This window comes from Phyllopteryx taeniolatus, chromosome 15 (assembly GCF_024500385.1).
Source record: "Phyllopteryx taeniolatus isolate TA_2022b chromosome 15, UOR_Ptae_1.2, whole genome shotgun sequence".
Taxonomy (NCBI): Eukaryota; Metazoa; Chordata; class Actinopteri; order Syngnathiformes; family Syngnathidae; genus Phyllopteryx; species Phyllopteryx taeniolatus.
The window spans coordinates 19,904,501-19,930,509 of record NC_084516.1 but is presented as its reverse complement, the minus strand read 5'-3'; the positions used below and the strand labels follow the sequence as shown (position 1 = coordinate 19,930,509).

The window sequence follows — 26,009 nt, the reverse complement described above, 5'->3', positions numbered from 1 at the left end:
GGTGCCTCGGCACTTAGCACCTCCCGCACTGCTAAATAGCAATAGTTTGGCTCATGAATATTCAGTTGCTTAGAAGCATACTGTATCTGTATATTCATTCAACCAAATTCAATGAAGACTCATCCAAACAGGCTATGCGAATGAACTCTATCAAGTTGAATTCTCTTTGGAAGTACGGTATCAAAACGAAAAACCTTCCTTACATACAAATTGTAATGAACCTCATACATTAAAAGTGGCTTTAAATCAATGGATAAAGGGAGATTTTAATCAAATTAACATTTGCAAAGTTTCTCCCCGTACTTGTAATGATCACATTTTAGGAATTCAATTCTTACGTTGCATTTGGATAAACATATTTAGCCAGATGAGTTGACATATACAACCCTAATTCCAATGAAGTTGGGACGCTGTGTTAAACAGAAATAAACAGAATACAATGATTGGCAAATCCCGTCGAACCTACATTTAATGGAATACCCTCCAAAGACGAGATATTTCATGTTCAAACTGATACACTTTATTGTTTTGAACAACTAATCACGAACTGAGAATTTTCTGGCTGCAACACGTTCCCAAAAAGGTCTTCCAATGTGAAAGCAGCCTGTTATATCCTAAAAATGAGTTGATGAGGTAAATGATGGTGATCCGAACGACCAAATGCTGGAGAGGAAGGGAGACTGGATGACGGGTTAATGAAGAGGAAACGTTTGCATCTGATAACCTGCATGAGCTAATTAGAGGCGTAGTAGTGGTCATATAGGAGGGCAGGACCGTGCATTAGTAGTCACAGAGATACTGACAAAACCCTCAGATTTTACATTCGTTATATTTGTATTTTCATGGATGTTTATGATACGTGGCCTTCGCCATTTTAAAGGTACTGAATACATTTCAGTTTGCTTCTAAATTTGACTTTTCACATGCTAATTACAGCACGCATCTTTTGCACCTGAAGCAATGTTTAGGCTTAGCCTTTAAAATCGTTGTCTTAGCCAGTAAGGTATGCACAATAGCTCATTGATGCCAACATTATCGGATAAAACTGGTAAATTGCTCTTTTATAACACAAACATACACATGCGTACGCCAGTATCTCTGTTTGCGACTGATATGAGTAAGACTGAAACATTCATACAGCGGTGAGGTTGCAGAAGATAAATCGATTAAGTCTGAAAATGACGAGCAGCAAGATCCAAACAGGACAGACAAGTACAGACTAAAAGACTGAAAGCTCAGGCATTACCCCATTAGGCTCCTGAAAGCAATCCAAGGCGGAAACCGAGGATGGAAGGAAAAAACGTGAAAAAAGGGGACAAACACACAAGAATCAGCAACATGTACATAGACAGAGACGCATCAGAGAAAGCAGACAAAAAGATCATACAGGTGAGAATCTGTAAAGAGTTTTAAGACAGAGCCCGTGTGAAAACAATGGCAGATGTGGAAGAATGAAAAGAGAATGGGCAATCAGCTCCGTACTTGGGAGACCCAAATCGCAGGTCCACATGAGAGATGTTAAAAGCACAGGGAAGTAAGAATAATAATCAATACTAGAAGAAATCATTCTGATTGATGCATATAGAACATCGGTGGATCAATAATACACACAAAGCATGTTTACGTCTTGCATTTAAACACCTACAGTATTATAATCTGCCACCGAAGTGACAAGCTGTGTTTGAAAATATTCCACATTTTTGGGTGAAGAGAATAAGCATGAATAGGCATCTACTGCATTTGCTCCAAATGCTAGTTTAATAACAACATTGAACATATGAGTAAAACTCGAATATTTATTCATTCATTAGAATATGTAAACATGCTACATTTGGATGGTAGTTTGTATCTTAATATCCAATCTAAAATTTGAATCTCAAACAAGAAAATGACATTGTTTTTCCCAATCTAATTTCCACAATAAAGGATTTTCTTTCGAACGTGGCGCATGGCAACTAAATGTAGCGTTAGTTTGAGGAGTTTGATAAATGAGGCAAATTGGGCCAATTAACCCGGGGCAGCACCAAAAAGTCTGACATGAGGCAATTTATGCCAGGTAAGTTATTTCAATATATTGCAGTGCTTTGAATGGGATGTGGAATTCCAAAACATATGGTGCTTCAAATAAAATAATTCTTTATGGTTACACAATACAGTATATACAATGGAAATGCTTAAATACAAAAAAACACGGCAAGAGCATTTAAGAAGACAACTTACGAGCAGGCGAATGCCACAAGAGCGCCACTGACCACAATGAAGTCAAGAATGTTCCATAGGTCACGAAAATAGGAGCCGGGGTGCAGGAGCAGTCCTAAGTCAATCATCTTAAGAATGAACACAATTATATCAGACAAAAAGGACACAAACACTTAGTTGAGCTATTTTGTTTCATTCCCAACACAGTAAACAAAATAAAATGTGACCAAAGACTCTGCTTCTATTTTGACATCTGTTAGTTACCTTAATCACCATCTCAAAAGTAAACACTCCAGTGAAGACGTAATCCAGATACTTGAGGACCTGCAAAACAAACAGAGATAGAAAAGATGCTACAGAATGATAGTGTGAGATGTGTGAATAGCACATGTCAGGGATCTCGAGCCTTGTCAACTTTGCACCCTCCTCCTCGAGACACGCAAATAAGACATAGAACACGCATGCGTGTCACATCAAAATCGTGCTGACCCTCTGCAGAATAATAATTGGTGTTGCCACTCTGTCAAAGTACAAAATATCAGGTCACACGTCTTTTTGGGGTCTCACACAAGACGTGAATTCTTGTGTTACAAGCGACTTTCTGAACTGGGTATGCACCAACCTTCCCGTTTTATCTATAAACAAAACCCTTTTTTGCGGTGCTTCCTAGTCCTACCACAACTTGGACAAACTGTCAAGCCTTGTTAGCAATTATATAGGGAGGAATCGCTCAGTCAAAATAAGACAACATGAAAACATGACTTCCTACAGTATGTCTTTGAATGTGAAAACTTGGACACTACGATACTTCAGAAGCTTGTGCGTACAGCCATCTTCACAGACTGACTCACATTGTTACGCGGTGCATTTGACTGCACAGGATCCTCAGCTGCCAGGGCAATGCTGCTCATGGTAATGACCATCAGGATGCACATTTCAAAGTAGCGTAGGTTGACCACGTAGTGACACAGCCGCCGCACCCTGCGACACACACACGCACGCACGCACGGAATTTTCAGAGTGCATACAATGAAGAGACAGCTCTTGTTAGCCAAACAAGCCATGAACGATAAGCATTCCCCTCGCAGTCAAAATGACTCATCAGGTTTGTCGAGATACCTAAGGAGCAATATTAAACAACTTAAGATGCATTATCAGCAGTGAGGGACTTTAGCAAGGTAACAATACATTCCTAGGTATTCCAACACAAATACAAGTTGTTGTGTTTTCTTATCCGATGTTTATAGTCGCATGGGGACACTTACACAATCTAAGGAAGTTTCTTAAAAAAAACATTGAGGGTGGCTTGAAGTGTGCTTAACATTGAATTAATTACACAGCAGAACTGTGGAAATTGTGCATTTTTTCAATGAATTAATTAACCCCAAAAAATCGATGCCAGTTATTAGCCAAATGACTTACGGGTTTGTTTGTCCAAAGATGAACATGGAACTATAGGGGAGGATCTGCCGAGGCCGACTGACAGCATCGTCCTCTTCCAGAGCTTTCTTTTCCTCGTTGACTCCGAAGTTGCCGGAGTCAATGTTGTTCACTAATGTGGGAAAACACACATATGTATTTATCATAGATGACAAATGAAAGAAAAAAACTATGCCTATATCATTCGAATTGTCGTAATTGCTTTCAAAATGTGGGCTGATTTTCAGCCAAGGAAACAAGGCATGTATAGCCGTAACATTTACAACAAGCATGTCTTCATGTCTTCCCCATCTGAAAACAATTCCTCATAAGATGAAAGTGCGCAGAGTACTAATACTTTATCAGAAAAGTGTGCATAATGTGATGTGATAAAGGTTCTGCTCACTGGGAATAATGGTGGTCTCTCCAGGTGGGGCAGTTATGGTGACAGGGATGTGAATGGTGTTGCTGTCAAGGCCGGCCTGGCTGGCTCTTGTGGAATTCTTTTGGTTGTCGGCGTCCTCTTCCCTGTCTCCAAGACTCAGTGGACTGGTGGCAAGACCCTCTTCCTCACCATCAGACTGCATCTCCCTGGGGAAAGAGATGTGCATCTTCTTAGAGGTGACAATACGCTCTCTTTGCTTCAACATTATGCAAGCAAATGAGATACAGTAGCTCAAGAAGTTACGAACACGTAGCCCTTCATCACCACGATGCTCAAAACCTTAAACAGCAGTTCTGATTTTATGTAACTATAAATGTACTCTATGCCGTTTACACAATATTCTTATCATGTCTTCCACAAGAGTACGGTGTCAAACTTAAGGTCTGGGGACCAGAGCAGGCCTCCATGCCATTTTATGTGGTCCACGAAAGCCTGACACAATTTTTCCTTACTTCTGCTAAAAAAAACTAGTTATCATCATTAAAAAAATGTTAATCAAAGGCAGGCCAGTTATAAGGGTTCCAACAGAGAACATATTAGGTATGAGACAAGAAGTGTAACTGCCTATCACTCTGGCCACATGCCGAGTCTGTAAACAAACACAGTGGAGCTCAGCTTCTGGCTAGCAGGTCATGGCTAGCAATTTGCCTTTAGCAGTCAAACATGTTGACTCCATCCATCCATTCTCTGGGTGTGCTGAGTCCTATCCCAGCTGAGTTTGGGCGAGAGGCGAGGTACACCCTGAACTGGCCATCAGCCAATTACAGGTCACATATAAACAGACAAACATTCACACTCGCATTCACACTTTTGGCCAATTTCGGGCAGTGTGGTACTCATCCTGGCCGTGGAACTGCTGACCAGCTTTACACCTCCAGCAGGGTTCTGGAAGGTGCATGGGAGTTCGCGCAACCAGTCTACACGTGCTTTGTGGACTTCGAGAAAGTGTTGGATCATGTCCCTCGGGGAGTCTTGTGGAGGGTGCTTCACGAGTATGCGGTACCGGACCCCTTAATATGGACTATTCGGTCCCTGTGTATGATCGGTCTCAGAGTTTGGTCCGCCTTGCCAGCAGTAAGTCGGATTTGTTTCCAGTGAGTGTTGGACTCTGCCAAGGCTTCCCTTTGTCATCAGTTCTGTTGATTATCTTCATGGACACAATTTCTAGGCGCAGCCAAGGCGTTATGGAGGTCTGGTTTGGTGACCTCAGTATTACATCTCTGCTTTTTGCAAATGATGTAGTTGTGATGGCTTCATCCGGGAGGGGGACAGAGTAGTGCTGCTGCTCCTCCGCATCAAGAAGAGCTATTTAAGTTGGCTGGGCAATCTGGTTAGGATGCCCCCTGGATGCCTCCCTGGTGAGGTGTTCTGGTCATGTTCAACTGGGAGGAGGGGATGACCCAGGAAACGCTGGAGAGACTACGTCTACGGAAGAGCTAGACAAAGAAGATGAGAGGGTATTCTGTGCTTCCCTGCTTCAGCTGCTGCCCCCCGCGACCCGACCCCGGATAGGTGGAGCAAAATGGATGGATGGATGGATGGATGTGCTAACACGACACCTTTTCCTCCTTGCATGCTATTTTAACTTCCTGTATCCTCTATAGCTGCTGAAACAATGCAAAATTCCCCATTGTGAGATGAATAAAGGTTAAAAAGCAAGAGTTTTAGTTGGTAGGTTCAGAGAAATCTGCCACGTCCAAATGTTTTGATGCAATTAAAGTAACGCTAAACACCAGAAAGTGTTGTTTCAGTTCATTCTAGTGTAAGAATGTTTCTTCTATAGGTATAGCAACATCCTGTTCTTCTAATTCATACCACAGGCAGTCTGAGAAATATCATGTACATTACAAGTGAATTTGACAATATTGGCATGTCAACAAGAACTGACATCTGTGCTTTAGAGGGGGAGAGCCCAACCCCCTAAAACGAGCCTTTCCGTCCACAAATCTTCCCCATACATTTTTATGCACATCACAAATTAACTGCAAAAACTTACAAAACCAAAGCTTCTTTGAAAAAGTTCTGTTTCTTTCAACAAAAACAATATCCCTGTTTAAAACAAAGTAGCAAGTCTTCATTTGGTTCCATTACCCCAAGATGGCATTACTACTGCTACTACTACTACCAGAGTATGTCATGAATTTAGACTCGACTTATCAAAATGTCAGAAGACTTACAACTCGACTTGAACACCAATGACTCGTGACTTCACTCGGACTCGAGCCCAATGGCTTGAAAAGCCATTTTTACCCAATTATTGAGATACAAACACCTTCAGCTCTCTCTCAATAGCTCAACAAGCCAAAGTTTCGCTGATACTGTCTATTCAGAAAAGGGCCATTATAACAAAGATATTTAGAACATAGATAATTTTGGTGCAAATAGGTGGCCATACTAAAGCTTTATTAGAGCTTATTTCGCTTATTAGCAAATGCCCTGTTGGGCACATTCATCAAGAGGAATTGACCAGGAGGTCACTCTTTCAGACACTACCTACAGTAATGGTTGTATTAAAAAAAAAAGAAAACCCTCAGTGCAACATAAATCAACAAAAAATGGGTCCATTTCATCCCTGGCAACGTACTGTACACAGAAACGACAACAAAAATGAATGTAACAATAAGGAAATTAATTATTGAAAAAAAAAAAACCACACACATTGCATTGTGGGATTCACGTTTTTTTTAGCATTAGCCGCTAGCTTTGGTGAGCGATCACGCAAACAGTTACACGGGAGGGCCGGCCATGCGCTTTCTGGGCTTCCTTTTCATTACAGTTCCGTTTAGTCAGTATAGTGTTCTCAAGAATTAGTCTAGTTTTTCTTTGTTATAATTCACTCAGCACACAGCTGATTGATGCCAACTATTCGACATGAAGCAACAGTCTTCTTGTGTCCTCCTCTTATGACCTCTTCTGACCATTATATGACTATATTATTTAAATAATATTTTCATGTAGTTCCCCTAGTGTTCCGACTGAGATATCACAGTTGGATAAAATTGTGCCTTTATTAACAAGATGAAAACATTTAATTAATGCCTTGCTTTTGATACGCAAAAGAAATGCTAGCTCTAAAATGAAATCTATTGATATTTGTACGTGTTTTTAAATTGCCTCAATAGAAATGTTTGTAAACAAGAAAATGCAGTTTCCTGCTAAACGCACAATGTGAATTGAAGAAAAATACTGTTCATGATCTCAAAGAGGAAACCTATTAGTCGTTCATTATTAGGTGAAATGTCTCATTTTCTCTTGTGTATTTTCATATTTGCTCTTTAACCAAGCAAACATATATGATAGCCGATTACTTGATTAATCGACAGTAGGACACTCGATTATTAATTGCAGCAATATTGGATGCAAATTCTCATTTGTAACAGGTCGGTTTAATGTCACTTCAGAAATGAAGTGAGAAAAAGTAAGTCATAGCATGTTGTATAATTTTCATCGGTTTTGAAGGGGCCAAGACTAACAACACAGTACTTTTTCTGTATTTGGAACAGTTTTTAGTTATGGAATGGAATGACATATAATTACATTGCTTGACGTTCGCTACCTCCGATATATTCCGCAAATTGAGATTTCTTCGGTTCAAAATGCTCTTCTGGGGATACTGGGCAAACCGGTGCAGAGTGGCCCTGATGTATCCAGCGTCATACATACAGTTATGTAGAGATTTTGGGTTTCATAACTATGATTTCACATGAATCATAACGCTGTCATGGACACACGTGGCAGCTGCACGACGAGACAATAATCTGTGACACACGTCATACCGAACCGACGTGTCCATGAAATGAGATGTGATTTCTCAGTAAAAAATGTGTCTCTGAACATGTGAACAGAAAGAAGAGCTTACCTAGGAACTTTCTTGCACTTTTTGCTTTCATCTCCATCCAGAGTCGACTGCGCTCCGACCATTCGAGAGCAACGTCCTTTTCTTTCTCCGTTACTTTCCCCTCCTCTTCCCCGGCCCCTGCGCTCTCCATGGGCACCATTCGCTAACGTCCCATTTCCCTCTTTCGGTGTACGATGTGAGCGGTGATGGCGATGCCCTCTTTCTTCTCCTGCCCCTCGTACATCAGAGAGCTCCTCTTCAGGGGAGCCTGTGTGATGATGCCGCCTGCGTCTCTGCCCCTCATCTCGACTGTGGCTACTCTCCCCTCTCCTCTCTTTAGTCTGAGCCCCGTTGCTATTGTGATCTTTGCTCCGGCTGTGATGGGTGTGATGCCTCGTTGCGCGGCCATCACCTCCATCCCTGCCCTCGCCGTTCCTGTCCCGATGGCGGTGGTGCTTCCTGGTGTGCGAATGGAAGTTGTCTCCTGTGCCGTCTTGCTGCCCTTCCTCAGGAGGTCTGTTAGGAAGGTCGCTATTCTTGGACTCCACCACAAGGGGCCTGTCCAGGTGAGTCTTCATGTCGGGATGGAGATTGAGAACGGAGGACAGTCGTAGGCGCTCCTCTGGGTCAAGCTCGTTAAACAAAGCCTCGCTGCTCCCTCTCATGTTGTGTCTCCTCAGTTGGTTGGTCCTCTGCTCCCATACTGACATGGTCTTGGCCGCTCGTTGCTGTTCCTTGCTAGATACATAAAAATCCCACATGGAAACATCACAATTAACACGGTGTTTTTACTCTACATTGAAATACATGGCTTTTGGACAGATTTTGATCCCCGACAGTTTACACACAGCCAGGCCAACTTCTAATGTTGATGTTAAATTCGTAATCAGTATCAAGTGCTTTTTATTAGGCCCTTAAAGTGCTTGTAAAGTAATTTTTGTGTGGTGGTAGGCGTGGGGGTGGGGAACGGGTGTCTAAACACATTAAACATGTTTGAGGCTTAAGTGCTGAAAACGTGCAAAGACTGAGAACAATTTAATACTGAATTGTTGAACTATAGCGTTAAACTGTTTTTCACCATCTCAGTTGTCCTGATTCTTGGGGTGAGGCTAAAAACTCGCCCAATCACGCAAGTGACGCTTCTTAACAATACTCTTCTCTGTGCTGTGTCAAATGTACGAGACATTTTTCTGGTCCCTTTACAGGCACTTTAACAAACAAACAAACAAACATGTCGCAACATGATCTGTGATGCAGAGCACAAATGTCAGTCATGATAGTTTTCAAGAACTGTCCTTGAACTGAAATGTAAACACAGCACTGCTAAAGGTTTAGGCTGTGCACAAAATGCTGTACATCAAACCAGAATGAAATGAAATGAGAGCACACAATGCACCAACCTAGAGTATATGTGCATGTACCCAGGATGCCAAAGTCATGAACACATTTATTTATTTTTATCACAGAGAATGGCTGACTTTTCCACGTTCACCAGCAATTTGGAAGATCCCTTTCTTGAGCAAACTGTACTCATGTGTACTCATCAAAACATAGCACTCTCTGTCAGATATTTCTCCTGCCCAGCCTAGTACAATAATTGAATTTATTGCCTGAGGGTCATATTTAACGTGGTCTATTTACGTTTCAAGTTGAGAGTTTTATGAGTTAAAAGTTCAAATAGTTCAGAGTTAAAACAAACGCAGTTAAAATAAATCCATTGGGTTGTGCTTCAAATTGTGTTGGTTGAAAAATAGTGCTCTCGATACCGTTTGGCTTTTTGTAGAGGAGAATGTCCACGCACACCCTGAACGATGTAAGGATGTCTGTAACTTTCACAGTCAAGTCAAGACTTTCCAATCAACAATTCTATTGTCTATTGAGACAAAGAGAATACAGTTAATCAAATATTGATGCGGAATTTGCCAGGCCCCATCAAACAAATGAGGTAATCTATAACCTATTCAGAGAAGACAAATGCTTGCTGCAAGTGTTCCCTTTCTACATATGCTGTTGTAGAGGAAAACTATCCATTTCCTTCAAATTACATTTGACAGATCCCCTCCTCTTAAAAAAAGAATGTTGCATTGTGTCTTTGAAGACTGATTACTGAGGTTATCGTATTTTCAGGACCTTAAGGCGCACTTAAGTCTTACATTTTCTCCAAGAGGGACGGGGCGGGGCGCCTTATAATGCGGCGCGCCTTATGTGTGCACCGAGTTCCAACATCTAGAAATGTTGTTGTATGATGAGCGCTCCGCGGAAACAAGGCGAGGTGGCCCGAGTTGGAAGACCAACTCGAGCAATGGATTCATGAGCAAAGAACAGCCGGGAGAAGCGTCCCTACAGTCACCGTTCGACTGAGGGCAATAACGCTTGCAGAAGAAATGAAAATCGAACATTTTCAAGGAGGTCCGTCTTGGTGCTTTCGTTTTATGAAACGGTGCCATTTATCCATCCGAGCAAGGACTACCGTGGCGCAGCAACCTCGGGCGGATTACAAGGACAAGCTGGCGTTGGGAGCCGATGGACGACAGATGGCGAACACAGCTCTAATAAGTCTCGGAGGAAAGGCCGGGCGAGTTACGCCACCATGTGTGAACGGATTGTGGATGCTCGGGCTAACGTGTCTGCTTTGACCGTTGTCTGAGCAATGATGCCGAAAGCCGGCATCATTGCCGAACAGCCCCCCCGGCAACCAGACTGACTCGGACAATGACGAGAGGGAACCCGGCGTGTTTGTTGGAGAACTTGGCCAGCTGTTCAGTTCGGATACAGAAGATGAGGACTTTGACGGATTTGTGGATGAGGATTGATCAAAAAATAACGTGAGTACGTTGTTAAATACTTCAATAAAGCACAACCCAACTCAGTTTTGCTCGCGCTGCCTTTTTAAAAACATTGTTTTAGCGTGCATGCATGCTACCGCATGTTTTAAGATAGCGTATGTTTTATCATGCCTGCGCCCAATAATGCCGTGCGCTTTATGTATGTGTTGAATACAGAAAGAGACTGAGATTGCGCCCTATGGTCGTGAAAATATGGTCAGTAGGTTTAATAGCCTCACATTAAATAATGCTGCAACGCGAACTTAAGTATGAAATGATTTATATTTATATATATATATATATACTGTATATATACAGGGTGATTGAGAAGTAACTCCCTATTTGTAAGTTCTTACAAGAAATGAACATGAGAAGAAAGTGTATCGCATGGAGTTTTGTTTCAAATTGGATATGGACGCAAGCATTAGCCACCGGTTTCTCAAGCCGCCTGGGAACCGCATTAGCTGATTTCACTCGGAACTCTTGTGGGACGGAAGACATAACTTGTCGTAACCAAAGTCGTTGGTTTGGCTCCTTCAATCATGGAACATACGCTAAGAAAATGTGAAAAATATTACAACGTATGAAGAAATTCTAAGTATTTTAAAATAGCGAGTTACTTTTCAATCACTATATACTTTGTATTTATTTATTTTCCATAACAAGTGTATACTAATATATTTTCCTGGGCAACAGGAAGATAGCAAAGTACTCTGAAGGAATGCGTAACTTATTTTCTCGGTGGCTTTGTTTTCTCTTCTACCCATTGTGATTCTGTTTTGGGAACATGAAAGCTGCCAATGTCAATTGCAACTACAGTATCTTTCAATCATTTGTCAACCTTTGCAGACATGGCATGCTGTATCCGACATGGATGGCAATAACATGAGCGAAGACACAAATCGATGACTTTTTCTATCGGGATTTTTTTTTTTTTACGTGTTCTTATTTCCATCTAACCAAAGAAACTGTGGCTACTGTGTGTATCACATGGTACTTTATTTTGTTTGTTAAGTTTGTTCCACCTGGTCACCTGTACCTTAAGATTTGTCGGGCAGGGGAAGAGTAGAGACTATAACTCCTAAGAGGCAGACAGACAGACAGACAGACAGACAGACAGACAGACAGACAGAGGACACAAGGGGACAGGATCGGTTTCCACACGCACACACGTAAGAAACAGACACAGGCTGCATTTGCCAGAGAGGAAAGCGACAGAGAAAAAGACACTAAAGGGATAAAAGATTTTTTGTGGGTGTGATATACATTTAAAAGACCCCACAAAGCATGTCAATGAAAATGCTTTGCGTTGTGACAAAGAGATGTGACCTAGCTTCCCTGACCTTATTTTCTGAACCGTAATACATTCAGACACGACACAACTATTGTTATGTTTAGACAAACAGCACTGATTAGGCTATTTGACTTTACTGCAAACAATGTTGTACTTCATTCAAGTTTGTTTTCAACATAAAACATTGTTTTTTAATGTGTGTTTGGTATACAATTTAGACTGTTGGAAAAGGATGTGTAATTTGCAATTTGTTCTAGGTTTATGCTCCGTATGATGTATTCTAATAACACAATACTTTACCAACATTAAGGACAAGACAGACAACAATTCCAATTTTGGGAGCCAAGAGAAGAAGAGGAGTAAACTAATTATCTAATAATGAAGTAATTAAGTCTAAATGTGGAGGAGAAAGAAGAGGATACAAGGAGGGCAATATTGTAACAGAGAGTGATAACTCACAGTGACTGAATGCTGTTGATGGACGACCTGCGAGAGAGCGCATCTCGATTTTGCTTTACAAAACTGTACATGCAGAACAAAAAAACAAAAGAAAAATGAGACACAGATATGAAGGGCAAAGGTGGAACCTCAATGTGTCCACCTGTTCCCTTCCAATTTACTCAAAAGGACAAATCTGTGCAACTACTTGGCAAAAACTATACTCATTTGGAAGCAGACATTTTTATAAAAGCAGAAACTGAACCTGAAAACCAGTCAGGAGTTTCATTCCAAATACATTTTCGATTTTAATTTGTAACGCAGCCGATTTGAGTGGTTGGAAAAGTTGCTGATTGGAATTTCGTTAAGAAAATGCCATGCCATGAAACCCCGAGTTTGCACACCAAAAACGGTCAATTTCAAACAAAAGCAGTTGCTTATGAGCCAGCTCACCAATGTGTCACCACACTATTCACTTTCAAACATTTGGGCTAATGCACAGGAAAAGAATAGTGATGACGGGGGAGAAGGATGAGATAAGGCAGCTAACCAGTGTTTACTCCCGTTGAGCAGACCCATTTCTTTGTGAGGCAGATGGCAATGAAGGAGACGCTGTGGGCCAAACAACGTCGCTTTACCTGATGTAGCTAAAGCCTGTCAGGGTGCATGTCACATGGCTCGATATGAGACACTCTTTTTCAATGCGTACAATGACCTGTGCGTGTTTGTAATATCAATGATCGATTCAGTGATTTGATGTGGTAAGAGAGAAAATGATCTTGTAATGGAAAGGAGAACAAATACTTTGTTACTGTACTCAAGAAGATTTTTTCACACGTGTGTACAATACTCCGTTATTTATATTTCTGGCAATTTTCATTTTCTCTCCACTCCATTTCCTCAGTAGCATGTATACTTCTTCTTCTGATACATTTCCCCGAAACATCTTTGATACGTTTTGGTGAAGCGAGAAGAAGGAAAGATTTGGTTCCTCTTGAGGTGTCTTCTTTTTAGTTTGAACAAAGTGGACACTTCCAAAACGTGCAGTAGCACAAAGAAGTTCTTATTCCTAGTCAGCTGGTCCGGGCTCATAAATGCACAGCCGTGAACCTAATGTATTAATATGTCACAAAATGCTAAAATGTTAGCTGCTTAAGTTTTTTTTTTTTATTATTATTAATGCATTTTATTTGCACAATGTGAATTTAATAAATAAAAACTTCATTATTTATATATATATATATATATATATATATAAAATAAACCAGTTAGTTATACGTTATTAGGTGAAAGCTCATATTTTCTCTTAGTTATTCATAATTGCTTTTTAACCAAGCAAAAATAGAGTTTATCCAAACACTGGGTTATTTGACAGAATTTTCAATTGGTGAGCTGCAACCCTACGTTCAACTCCTCCATTATATTGTCGTATTTTTATTGTTTGATAAAACGCTTGCTTTGGTTCCATGTGTGATTAACCTGCAAAAAAATTGCTCCTCAAATGACGACATGATTAGCAAAGCTGCTCCTCAAAGAAAATGTATTACAAATTATTTGGAGCCTTGCTACACCAAAGCAACACATCAGAGAAATGGAACTGGCTTGACTAAAATCAAATGACAGAAGTCCCAGAAAGGTACATCAAAGTTTCTTTTTTTTTCAAACATTGAACCAAATTGTGTAATTTGACTAAAAGAGGATATATCAATGAACACTTAATTCACACCTGTGGGCTCACTACCGTGAATTATTTTGGGAAATTGGAGCGAAAGGCTCTCCTTCGACCTAATGGATAATGTGCCTCTTATGCCTACCTGCGCAAACAGAAATATTTGGATCCACATCCAACCTGGGAGTTTAAGGAATTTAGATGAATCCAGTACAGTCAAGATGTCAATGCTCCTTTTCGTTTTCATGAGCTTGTTTAGCCATACGGTTAATGTGAAGGCCGGGCTAATATGTGCTTAGCTAATTTTGCTCTTTAGCCAACTTGTACATCTTTACAATTTACACTCAAGTTGACTGAATACACAGAAGAAAGAAAATACATAAAAACACAATTCAAACCCTAACCACTCGCTTTTGAAAACACTTTTAATGTGAGATTACTTTTGATACTTAAGTACATTAATTGTCAGACACGTTTACTCAAGTTGACTTTAAGTTATTTTCTGTTAAAATACTTTTTTGCAGGTACTTGATACAACACTGGGGGAAAACGTATATATATTTGATTTCGCTCCCATTAGTCAATTATTGAAGTTAACGATGATGCAAAAGAGTATGCAATCATAAAGACATATATTTTATTTTAATGTATACTTGTTTGCGCAATGAAACTCGAAAAGCACGGTCCGAGACTGACTGGCGCGTTGCATCCCAGCGGGCATCAAATGACACCCCTGACTGTCTTTTGTCTGACATGGAAGCTGTGAGCATAAATTGTCCTAAATTCATCCAAATTGAAGCTATAGATACCATTTGTTGCCTCTGTCACTACCCCAGAGATGATTTCATTATTTATTTCATGAACTGAACAACTGCTCGACGGTTTGTTTGCCGAGCTACAGATTTGTGGTCAAAAACAGTCGAAAGGAAGTTCAGCTGAGCGCTCTTGTGATTTGCTTTGTTCTCTGTGGCTAGTGAACTTTTAGTTCAGTGCCTGATATATATATTTTGAATAACTACTCCAAGGAAAAACAGAAGAATGTGCTTAGTCCTTTGAGATAAGAACTGTGAACAGTTCTGCTAATTTACATCATGGTGATGTTGCCTATAGAAAGTGATTCGCTCATTCAAAATGAATGTCCTGACTTTCCAAGCGTTTGTTTTATGTAGTTCTTTCAGACGTTTTTCCAAAACTGCCTCAAATACCATATGGACGAATTATTATGTTCATCAATAATACAGACTTTAAAAAATGAAGGCAATATGAGAACTACTGTAAGTCTTGTAAATTTAAATACTCGTTTCATCCAATTTTTTCGAAAGCAGTGTACTGTCCCTGGTCTTTCCATTTTGTGCATGAAGCCAGTGGCCAGATATTTCACATTACAGAAACCCTCCCTAGAAAACCTTCTGACACATTACGGCATAACTTCATATTATAAAAATCTAGATGAAATGTCCTAAATGTCCTCTTGTGAAACTTACATTTTAATGGCAGTATGTCATAAGCAAAGTTGGTTTTGCAAGGACTGTAAATCTTGAATTGAACAAAGAAAATCAATTTCATTGATTTCCTTTTTCCTATTTTCTGTGGTTCAGTATTTCAATGGCTTTTTTTCTGCTCGACAAAATAAGGTAGTGTTGAAAAGAAAAGGGAAAAAAAGCAACAAATCGGCAGGCACCACTGACTGGGTGCTTCCTCAATTGCCTGTCATTTTAGGAGGTGATCAGTGAGGGCTGAGTGAACCAGTCAAAACCACAGGAGCACTCTCAAAGTTGGAGAAGAAGAGAGTAAATCCAAACGGAAACTCACACAGAATATTAGATGGGCTAAGGGGGTGACAACACAGTCGACGAGAAAAGAATGTTTCATCGGGGTTATGCAAGAGAAGGATAATATAAGAGGGAGAGGATGCACAGAAACTTACGCAGCTATTGAGATGTTGGCTGCTGACATGGGACTGACTTCCTTCACCTCCAAAGCCTTCTGCAGAGCAAGCTTCTTATTGGCTGCCTCCTCCTGTTCTTCTTCATCCTTCAGCCAAGTTTCAGCATTATGCAATGCATTTGTATGCAATATGTTAAAATAGAATACTTGAACTCACCTTAGTTAGCTCCTGCGCGTTTGCAAGATTATCAACAGCGATGGCCAAGAACACATTCAGTAGGGTGTCTGAGGAACAACACGACTCAGGAGAAACTATGGACTTACTGTGTTACATATTACACTCATCATAAGGCTCTCTTTTTCATCTGTGCCAAGACATTTTGGGGGGGGGGGGGAAATATACTTTATACCAAATCGACAGACTCTGTGGTAAATTGCTCCATTCATCCAGAAGTGTATTTGTGGAGTCAGAGAACATTTAGTTCAAGAGGGCCTGGCTCTTAATCTCAAAGGTGCTTGATAGTGAAGAGGTCAGTCAAGTTCTTCCTCAGCAAACTCTAATTATGCCTGTATAGACCGTGCTTAGCGCAGTGGGTCACAGCCATGCTGGAACAGAAAACGGCCTGCTGCACTAAACTCTTCCCATGAGGTTAGATGCATGGGATTGTCTAAAATGTCTTGGTAAAATGAGGAGTTGAGATTCAGGGGAGACTAATAAGAATTTGACCAGATTGGAAAGTTTAAAAGATCAATTGAAAATAGTATAGCTACAGTCGCAAGAAAATGTGTGTGAAAACTACGGGACAATTTGGGTCGCTGCTGGTTAAAAACTGGTTAAAAATGTTTTCTGATCTTCAGCTACGTCACAACAATAAACAAAAACAGTCTTCGTAAATTAGCGTATTTTCATGACCATAAGGCGCACTGTATTAAATGGAGCAGTCTCAGTTACGGGGTCTCTTTCTGTATTTAACACATACATAATTGGGCGCAGACATGGTAAAACATACGCTAGCTTAAAACATACGGTAGCATGCATGCACGCTAAAACAATGTTTTTAAAAAGGCAACGGGAGCAAAACTGAGTTGGGTTGTACTTTATTGAAGTATTGAACAATGTACTCACGTTATTTTTGGATCAATCCTCATCCACAAATCCATCAAAGTCGTCATCTTCTGTATACGAAATGAACAGCTGGGCAAGTTCTCCATCAAACACTCTAGGTTCCCTCTCATATTGTCGGAGTCGGTCTCGTTGCCGTGCGGCTCCTCAGAAATGATGCCGGCTTTTACGAAAGCTCGAACAACAGTGCAAGCAGACACGTTATCCCAAGCATCCACAATCCATTCACAAATTGTGGCGTAACTCCTAGTCTTAGTAAAGCTGTGTTCGCCATCTGTCATCCATCCCTCCCACGCCGCTCGCAACTTCACTTTGAACACCCTGTTTACACAGATGTCCAGCGGTTGGAGTTCCTTCGACAAGCCTCCCGGAATGATGGCAAGTTCCGAGTTATTGCACTCAGTCGAATGGTGACTGTAGAGACGCTTCTCCCGGCTGTTCTTTGCTCATTAATCCATTGCTCGGGCCACCTCGCCTTGTTTCCGCGGAAACTCAGCTTCGTCTTCTTAACTTGGCGAAGCTCGTTTTCCTGCTTCCTCCACTTGCGAACCATGGATTCGTTGATCTTGAATTCTCTCGGGGCTGCTCGATTCCCATGTTTCTCCACATAACTGATAGTTGCAGTTTAAAGTGTGCTTCATATGCGTGTCTCTTCGTAGGTGCCATTTTCGGGGGTCCTTAGCCAAACCGATGTTGTTTTGCGCAATGCACATATCGGCGCTATATACCTACTGGGGGCGTGCCTTTAGCGTCCTCTTTCATACACACCCTTCCCCCTTTAACGTCCGCATGCTGTCCTCAGTCACGGCCTCCCTTCCTCTATATAAGCAGCGTGTCGGCAGGAAATGCTCCCAGTCAGTCAAGCGGAGCGCTCATCGAAGTCACACAACAACATTTACAGATTTTGGAACTCGGTGCACACATAAGCCGCGCCACATTATAAGGCCCGTCCATATTGGAGAAAATGTAAGACTTTTACGTGCGCCTTATGGTCGTGAAAATATGGTAATACCACACAATTACATGTTTCTCTGTTTGTATTAGAACACAATATGGAAAAAGTATGTGAACCTTAGGATTTAAGAAGCGGTTGACACTTTTTGGCAGCAGTCACCTCAACCAAACATTTCCTGAAGTTGCAGTTTAGACCTGCACAATGGTCAGAAGGAGTTCTGCGCCATTCCTCTCTGCAAAGCTGCTTCAGCACAGCAATTTTCTTGAGATTTCTGGTGTGACTCGCTCTCTTGAAGTCATGCCATAGCAGGCCAGTCGGATTGAGATCAAGATTGTGACTGTACCATCCAGTCGTTGACTTACTTCTTCTTTAGGTTTTTGTGCTGCTGCATCAACCATCCTGCATTGAGCTTCAATTGGCAGACAGATGGGGTTAAGTTCTCCTGCAAAATGTCTCGATAAACTTTGGAATTAATTTTTCTGTCAATGACAGGAATCACACTGACGGAGACATCACCGAGACTGCCGAGACCGATCAGTCGCAGCTACTCCGGGACCAAAATATTGCTCGTGTTTTCACCGACTTACGCAAAACGACGTTTCGTCCTCCCGCCCTCGCAGCGCATCCACAATGAATAGGTTCGTCGATGGTGCGTGCGCGTTCCTAAGTCCAGTGTGAAGAGGCCTTAACTCCTGTTTATCTAGATTGGCTGACTCAGAGTAGTATCTGCAACATTTGCACAATCGACATTGTCCCAGATTATCACACTACTAGTCACTTCAAACTGCATACATTTCTTGAAGTCTCGACGCCCTTTGCACAGTGGTCATTGCACCAGACTATTGCTCTATTAGTCATTTCAAACTGCTCTAGGTGCTAGAGGACGCTGCATCTTTTTGCAGAATTGTCAAACCGACATTACCAGATTACTAGCAACCTTTTATTGCTCAGTGACTGTTTTTTCAATGTCTTTATGTCTCAAAAGTATTCTCTGTCAATTGACTGTCTTTTGTCGTACTAGAGCGGCCTCCAATACCGGAGACAAATTCCTTGTGTTTTTTTGACATACTTGGCAAATAAACATGATTCTGATTCTGATAATTTCTTAAACTAAGACCATTACCGCACACCGTTTCTTTCTAAAAAGAGGATACAGTTTCCAAAAAGTGTAAGGACAATGAAGTAGACGGAAGAGAACATCCCACGGCGGACACCTCCTTGTGACTCGATGCCATGGTACATCACAGCGTTCCAGTCCTCCCCAGTTAAAATCTGAGTGAGTCAAGAGAGTTCTGATGACACTTGGGTTGTTCGAGTACTGCACAGAACTTAATTAGTTTGCAGCATAAAGGGTTGTGAACACAGACTAATTAAGGGATTATAAGTGAGCTTGTCAGGAGGCAAAAAGGTGCACAGAGCAGTAATTTCTTCTTATTAACATGACTGATAATAATCTTACAACTTCCATAAAGTCAAGATTTTCTCATTTTCAAGATGGACCGTGTGTGTGCGCGCGTGTGTGTGTGTGCTACTGGCCTTACATTTGGGTTGTCCTACCTGAAACACAGTGAGGATGGCTGCTGGGAAGGTATCGAAGTTTGTTGTTGGCGTTTCATCCTCAAAGTTAAATCTTAACGAAAAGCAGAAAGAGAACAAGTATCATAAAGTAGAAACTCAACTTGCATGTCATTGAGTGCTCTCTGCCAAGGCCAAACTATTAGAATCAATCCGAAACATGTTTAAAACATTCCCCAAGTCTCGGGAGTGCCACACATTGCGCGATGCGGTCGAACTCGATTGGACCGGACCCTTGCAAAAAAAAATCAAAAATGAGCGTTGTCGACTCACCCCAGCACATTGAGCGACTGGACATATGAACGCCCCGAACAGCTCGCCTGCATAGGCATTTGATGCTTTTTTTCACATTTATTGAACCATAAAAAGATACATTATTGTTAAGGAAGAAGCCGGTGGACTTGGGTGAGAATACAGTAAAAGCAATGACTTGGCTATTTTAAAAGAGACTTGCTCTCTTCCATTTATTTGAATGTATCCAGCTCAGTACATACTACCTGCATACATTTTGGCCACACGCTTCGCTTTTTCAACCCCAGGCACATTAGAAATGATCATTATAGTTACGTAGTGTTGTTACACAAAATATTGAAAGCTTTTTATACTGTATTTATATGGCTTGGGGGCGACGCGGCAGCCACTCAGCGTCTCGCTCGCTTAAAATCCGTAAATGTGTTTGCCTGTAATCAGTGACGTTCCGACGATGTGCATTGGTGATTGAAATTTTAAATGACGGCAAAACCAGTGGCATATTGATCGGCCGCTCATGAAAAGGGTTGCCAAGCCATGAACACTGTGCGACACTTTAGCTGGGTTCAGCCATGTCACTAGGTATGCTGCACCCTTTAACAAGTAACATGCAGTACATACAGTACAAACGAATGAATGTGAAAATATCATCTCTGTCAAGCGTTGTGCTTGGCAATAAGAAATGGGGACACATGCAGTAGCTCACCAGATTGGCATGACTAGTTTTACTTAACTTCTCAGTGCCTCACAGCACCAGCAAGGAGAATTAAGGTACAAGTTGTAGTTCAGTAATGAGAACATGACAAGCTGGGGCTCTGCCAAGGGGCTGTTCGGAAGTCCTATTTTTGTGCCATTTTGCTGTAATTCTGCAGTCGTAATGATTAGGGAATCAAATGTAGCTATGACAGTCATATGAGTCTATACAGTATGTGGGCGAGATGTGGGGATGAAGTCTATAAAAAGGAGGAGAGGATGTGGTGCACTTTACTACCACAAGACCACTTTGGCCATTAGCACCAAATTGCACCCGGCTTCTCCCTCTCAAGAAGTCTGAGATAAATGCATGTCGGGATGTCTGTTGAGTGCATTTATTATATACATGTGAACTACTACTACTACTACTACTACTACTGCTACTTTTTAGATGGAACACATGGTACGTAGACACACACAGAATTGTGGTAAATCTACCACAACCCAGTAAGCATCAACATAGAACCGTACAGTTTTTGCTCTCATGTGCACTGTACATGGACTGTACATGCATCACCTGAAGGAAATGAGGGGGAAAGAGGGGCGTGGGGAAGTGAATTAGAGGAGACTGGGGAGGGGCATCTAATTCAATACATTTTGCCTGACCTTGGTATGGCATCATATTGTCTCTCTGGATTCTCGACTCGTTCCACCATTGTCCCCCTCTGTCTGATCAAGGCATCCTCCGTCACACTCTCATCACATCTTTGGTCCATTTCTTCACAACCCTCCTCGCCTTCCCACCGTTGCCTCTCCTGCTTTCTTGTGGATTAGCGAGTCCATTGCAGGCAGTTGGCCGCTGTGTGCCCGTGAGTTCCGACCTCTGTTTATTATGATAATGGGGATTGGGAGCGCTCATCCAAATGGCACCCACAGAGACTTCATTCATTCAGTTCGCGAAGTACAGATCTGCTCGTCCGAACTCGCCACTAGCTAATGCCCTCACCTCGAGTATTAAATGGTTTATACATGGTGCATATATATATGTCTTCAAAAGTGGGCTGGAAATAAGTGTGGCATATTAATACAATAAAAATAAACAGATCTTCCTCAAACAAACCTGATTTTACTTAATCATATTTACAGATACGCTTACACCATTTCTTTTCTCTTCTTTAAAGAATGACCTCTCTCGTAGAATCAGTAAATATGGTGGGGAAGCCAGGATGTTATTCTTGGCCCATTCCCCTCATAAACTTCTAGAAATAGATTGATAAATTCTTCTTCTGATCTGGCTTACTATTTAAGTGCAACAATAACGTAACTAGTTTGGGTGAGGTAAAAACAGTTATGTAGCTATCTATGCTTTTTTTTTTTTGAACAACTGCATTTTATCTCTGCTCCAAAATTCTGTTTTCACTCTTATTTGTGTTTTTGTTCCATGAAGCACACGAAGAATGAGAACCATACAGCTAAGCAAGGAGACAAGGGGCCAAAGTCGGAGTAGGCTGAGTTAGGGGAGGTTCAACACCCTGCTCAAGGACATCGCAGCAGTGCACAGGAAGAATAAACAAATAAAAAACAAGATCTTAGATATCAAAAATTGATAGGGAGCAAATTCACACTGCCATAGAAATGAATTCATAGAGCTTTACAATTGTTATTCAATGCAGTTTCTCACCATAAGATGTCTGTACACTGAAATGAGCAAAACAAGAAAAACAATTGTTATAGTCATTACACTACAGGCTGCATACTGTATTTTGTCAAAGCTTAACACAAGCAGACGTGATGTCCTTTGAGTCTCGGTAGCGAGACGGTCCACTGCCTCAAGCTGTTTATCTTTTAAGTCACAATTTTAACAAGAGAGGTTTAGTGTTTTGTGAGCAAGAATATAATTTCTGAACCGAAAATAAATTCAGGATACATGTTATTTATTTTCCTTTGTTTTCATTGGATTGTTGTTGTTGTTGAGGATTGGAAGGATCTTTTTACATCAGGAATTGTCAGCCCGAGGATGTTAGTGTTTGCTTTGCTCATGATTTTACAAAACATCTTCCAACATGAAAGACTGACTACTGTAGTTACCATTTAACCAGGCTTAGCATGATTATTTTTCCCATAAAAGTGAAAACGAACATTATTTGTAGCCAGTGAAACCGCATATGCTGCCTGATGTGCTTTGTTGGCTGAAAGCACTGTGTGGACGTCAGACTCATCTCACACGTGTCCATCACAAGAGACTGATGCAGCGCTAATGATGGCATAACCTGATATAAGGCTTGGTACCATGGCAACAGCCTGTTGTTTTCAAGGCAGCCAGAAGGGGTGGTTGTCATTCCAAGGAGAACTGAATACAAGTGAAAGGTTGCTTTACACACATTGAAGGGGTGACTACTATACTAAGCAAGCACAAGCAGTAAGCGACAACGTAAACGGTGCCGTGAACAAGTATTGGCCCCCTTTTTAAAGTCTTATATTTTTGCATAGTTTCCCCACTTTCCTATTTTACACTTTATTTACATTAAAAAAAAAAAATATCAGGCAAGTATAACCCAAGTGAACTTAAAATGTTGTTTTTAAATGGTAATTGTGTTTATTCACGAAAAAAAAAAACTATTCAGTAACCTTGCCCTGTGTGAAAAAGTAATGGCCACCTAAACCTAATAACTGGTTAGCCCTTCCTCAGCAGCAACAACTGAAATCAAGCGTTTTCTATAACTGGCAATATTTTGGCCCACTCTTCCTTGCAGAATTGTTTGAATGCAACAAAACAAAAATTCAGCATGAATGGACTTTTTAAGGTAATGCCACTGCATTTCAATGGGATTCAAGTCTGGACTTAGACGAGGCCACTCAAAACCCTTCATTTTGTGCTTTAAGCCATTCAGAAGGTGACTTGCTGGTGTGTTTGGGATCGTTATCGTGCTGCAGAACCCTAGGGCACTTGAGCTTGAGGTCACAAACTGAGCCATTATCCTTCAGGATTTTCTATTCAAGATCAGAATTGATGGTTCCATCAAACACAGCAAGTTGTCCAGGTCCTGAAGGAGTAAGCAGCCCAAGACCATTGTACTACCACCACCGTGTTTGACTGTTGGTATGATGCTCTCTTTTTTTTTTTTTTTTTTTTAGCTCTTTTGTCCGACTTGATTTTGTCGGGACAGATTCTGTTTGAGAGATTTCTTGATTGAACAGGTCTGGAGGTAATCAGGCTTGGGTGTGATCAGTGAAAATTCAACAAACGTTGTGATTATCCACAATTAATTAATGATTTAATAAGGGGCGGGGGAGTGGGATTAATTACTTTTTCACACAGAGCCAGGTAACTTGAAATAGCTTTTTTTTCTTAAAAAATGAAATCACCATTTAAAAACAGCATTTTAAGTTCACTTGGGTTATATTTGTTTGATGATCTTAAACATTAAAGTGGGGAAACTATGAAAAAACATAAGAATTTGAGAAGGGGGACAACGCGTTTTCAACAAACTGTACACACACTACTGAGTGACCACCTGCAAATATTCTTGGCAATAGAGTACAAATACCACTGTTTCTTTTATGTATCTTTCAGTCTAACGTCCTACTACAAATGTAAATCCTCATCTTTAAGGGCTGTTTATGAAGAAAATCTCTGTTTTCTATTTACCCCTCAAAATTAGGTTTATAAAGCATACATTTTAATGTTATCTTCCACTCAGGGCTGGACACATGGTAAGCATGAACCATGAACCATCCATCCATCCATTTTCTTCCGCTTATCGGTGGACGGGTCGTGGGGCCAGTAGCTTTAGTAGAGAAGCCCAGACTTCCCTCTCCCCAGCCACTTCCTCCAGCTCTTCCGAGGAGATCCCAAGGCGTTCCCAGGCAAGCGGAGAGACATAGTCTCTCCGGCGTGTCCTGGGGCATCCCCGGGTTGCCCTTTCAGTGGGACATGCCCGGAACACCTCACCAGCATCCTGGAGGCATCCTAAACAGATGCCCGAGCCACCTCATCTGGCTCCTTGGCTCAAGGGACGAGTTTCAACTCCCACCTCCGACAGAACTTTGCTCAGGTTCCGGGGGAGGCGGGGGACATCGGGGGACAGTGCCTCTGGATTGGCAGACTTGCAAGAGGACTGGTACCAGCGCCCAAGCCATGTGTGGAGGCGAGCCCGACTAAATCTAGTCGGAACTCGTTCCCTGCCAGAGAGGTGACATTCCACGTCCCTTGAGCCAATTTCTGTAGCCGGGGATCAGATCTCCAAGGTCCCCGCCTTCGGCCACCGCCGATCTCACACCGCACCCGTGTAGCCCCTCCCACAGGTGGTGAGCCCATAAAATTAACATGGAATATTTTTATCAAGGCAGTGGGCCCCTACGCTTTGCTGATTGTAGTCTGTTTCCGACTTACAGTACTTTGCTTAAAAATACATTATGCATTATGTTGCTTCTCTAAAAGGTCAAAGAATTATTTGTCTGCCACTGATGATAACCACGCATGAAAATAAAAACTAATCAAGAGGTTCTAGAGTAGAAGCAAATTGGTCTGAGAAAGGCCTGCTATGAATACTGAAAAGGTCTACAGTGGTGTATGAGCTAAGTAAGTAAAAGTTTTGATTGAAAAACAATTCTTTTCCTTTTTATAGCATTCCTTTATATTCAAATGACAAAACATCATTTTGAAACTGCTGACCAGACAACTGTCTTGAAGACCATTTTAAATTATTGTGTTACACAACCTCAATTAAATTGGTGTTTATGAATATCCATCCATTTTCTGAGCCGCTTCTCCTCACGCGGGTCGCGGGCGTGCTGGAGCCTATCCCAGCTGTCATCGGAAAGAAGGCGGGGTACACCCTGAACTGGTTGCCAGCCAGTCGCAGGGCACATATAAACAAACAACCATTCGCACTCACATTCATATCTACAGGCAATTTAGAGTTGTCGATTAACCTACCTTGCATGTTTTTGGGATCTGGGAGGAAACTGGAGCGCCCGGAGAAAACCCACGCAGGCACAGGGAGAACATGCAAACTCCACACAGCCGGGGCCGGGGATTAAACCCCGGTCCTCAGAACTGTGAGGCAGACGCTCTAACCAGTCGGTCACCGTGCCTGTGTTTCTGAATAGAAGTAGCTAAATGCCAGCAGCCACAAATTACACCGAAAGGGAGGAACAGTGGGTTTTTTTGGATATAGCCGACCAGACTTCCCTCATCAATTTTAACGCTTCAAACCTTAAGTGATATTTCAGTTAACTTCATGGTAATATTACTGTAAGTGTGACAGTGAACCTTGCATGTGCAAAGCTCATGGAAAAACATAACTAGAGAAACCGACTTGTTTCTTTGGGACAGTTACTTCAATGAAAATGTGTGGAAGACACTGTTGCGCCAAGGTAAGAAAAGACCAATTAACA

General features: G+C 41.5%; 1 protein-coding gene across 7 annotated transcripts in view; it reads right to left on the bottom strand.

Annotated features, from left to right (window-relative positions):
* The window catches only part of cacna1bb (calcium channel, voltage-dependent, N type, alpha 1B subunit, b), a 183,198-nt gene that overhangs the window by 44,458 nt on the left and 112,731 nt on the right, over positions 1-26,009 (bottom strand). For 6 of the 7 annotated variants that reach the window (XM_061799303.1, XM_061799302.1, XM_061799304.1 and 3 more), the window contains 11 exons: positions 19,650-19,722; positions 19,247-19,364; positions 16,232-16,299; positions 16,055-16,161; positions 12,480-12,542; positions 7,923-8,639; positions 4,025-4,209; positions 3,622-3,751; positions 3,051-3,180; positions 2,464-2,523; positions 2,221-2,327 (listed from right to left, as the gene is read on the bottom strand). In XM_061799303.1, the coding sequence (XP_061655287.1) occupies positions 2,221-2,327; positions 2,464-2,523; positions 3,051-3,180; positions 3,622-3,751; positions 4,025-4,209; positions 7,923-8,639; positions 12,480-12,542; positions 16,055-16,161; positions 16,232-16,299; positions 19,247-19,364; positions 19,650-19,722 (1,758 nt within the window). Of the gene's footprint in view, positions 1-1,246; positions 1,259-2,220; positions 2,328-2,463; positions 2,524-3,050; positions 3,181-3,621; positions 3,752-4,024; positions 4,210-7,922; positions 8,640-12,479; positions 12,543-16,054; positions 16,162-16,231; positions 16,300-19,246; positions 19,365-19,649; positions 19,723-26,009 lie in introns of all 7 variants that reach the window. The other variant, XM_061799308.1, reaches the window with a different exon arrangement.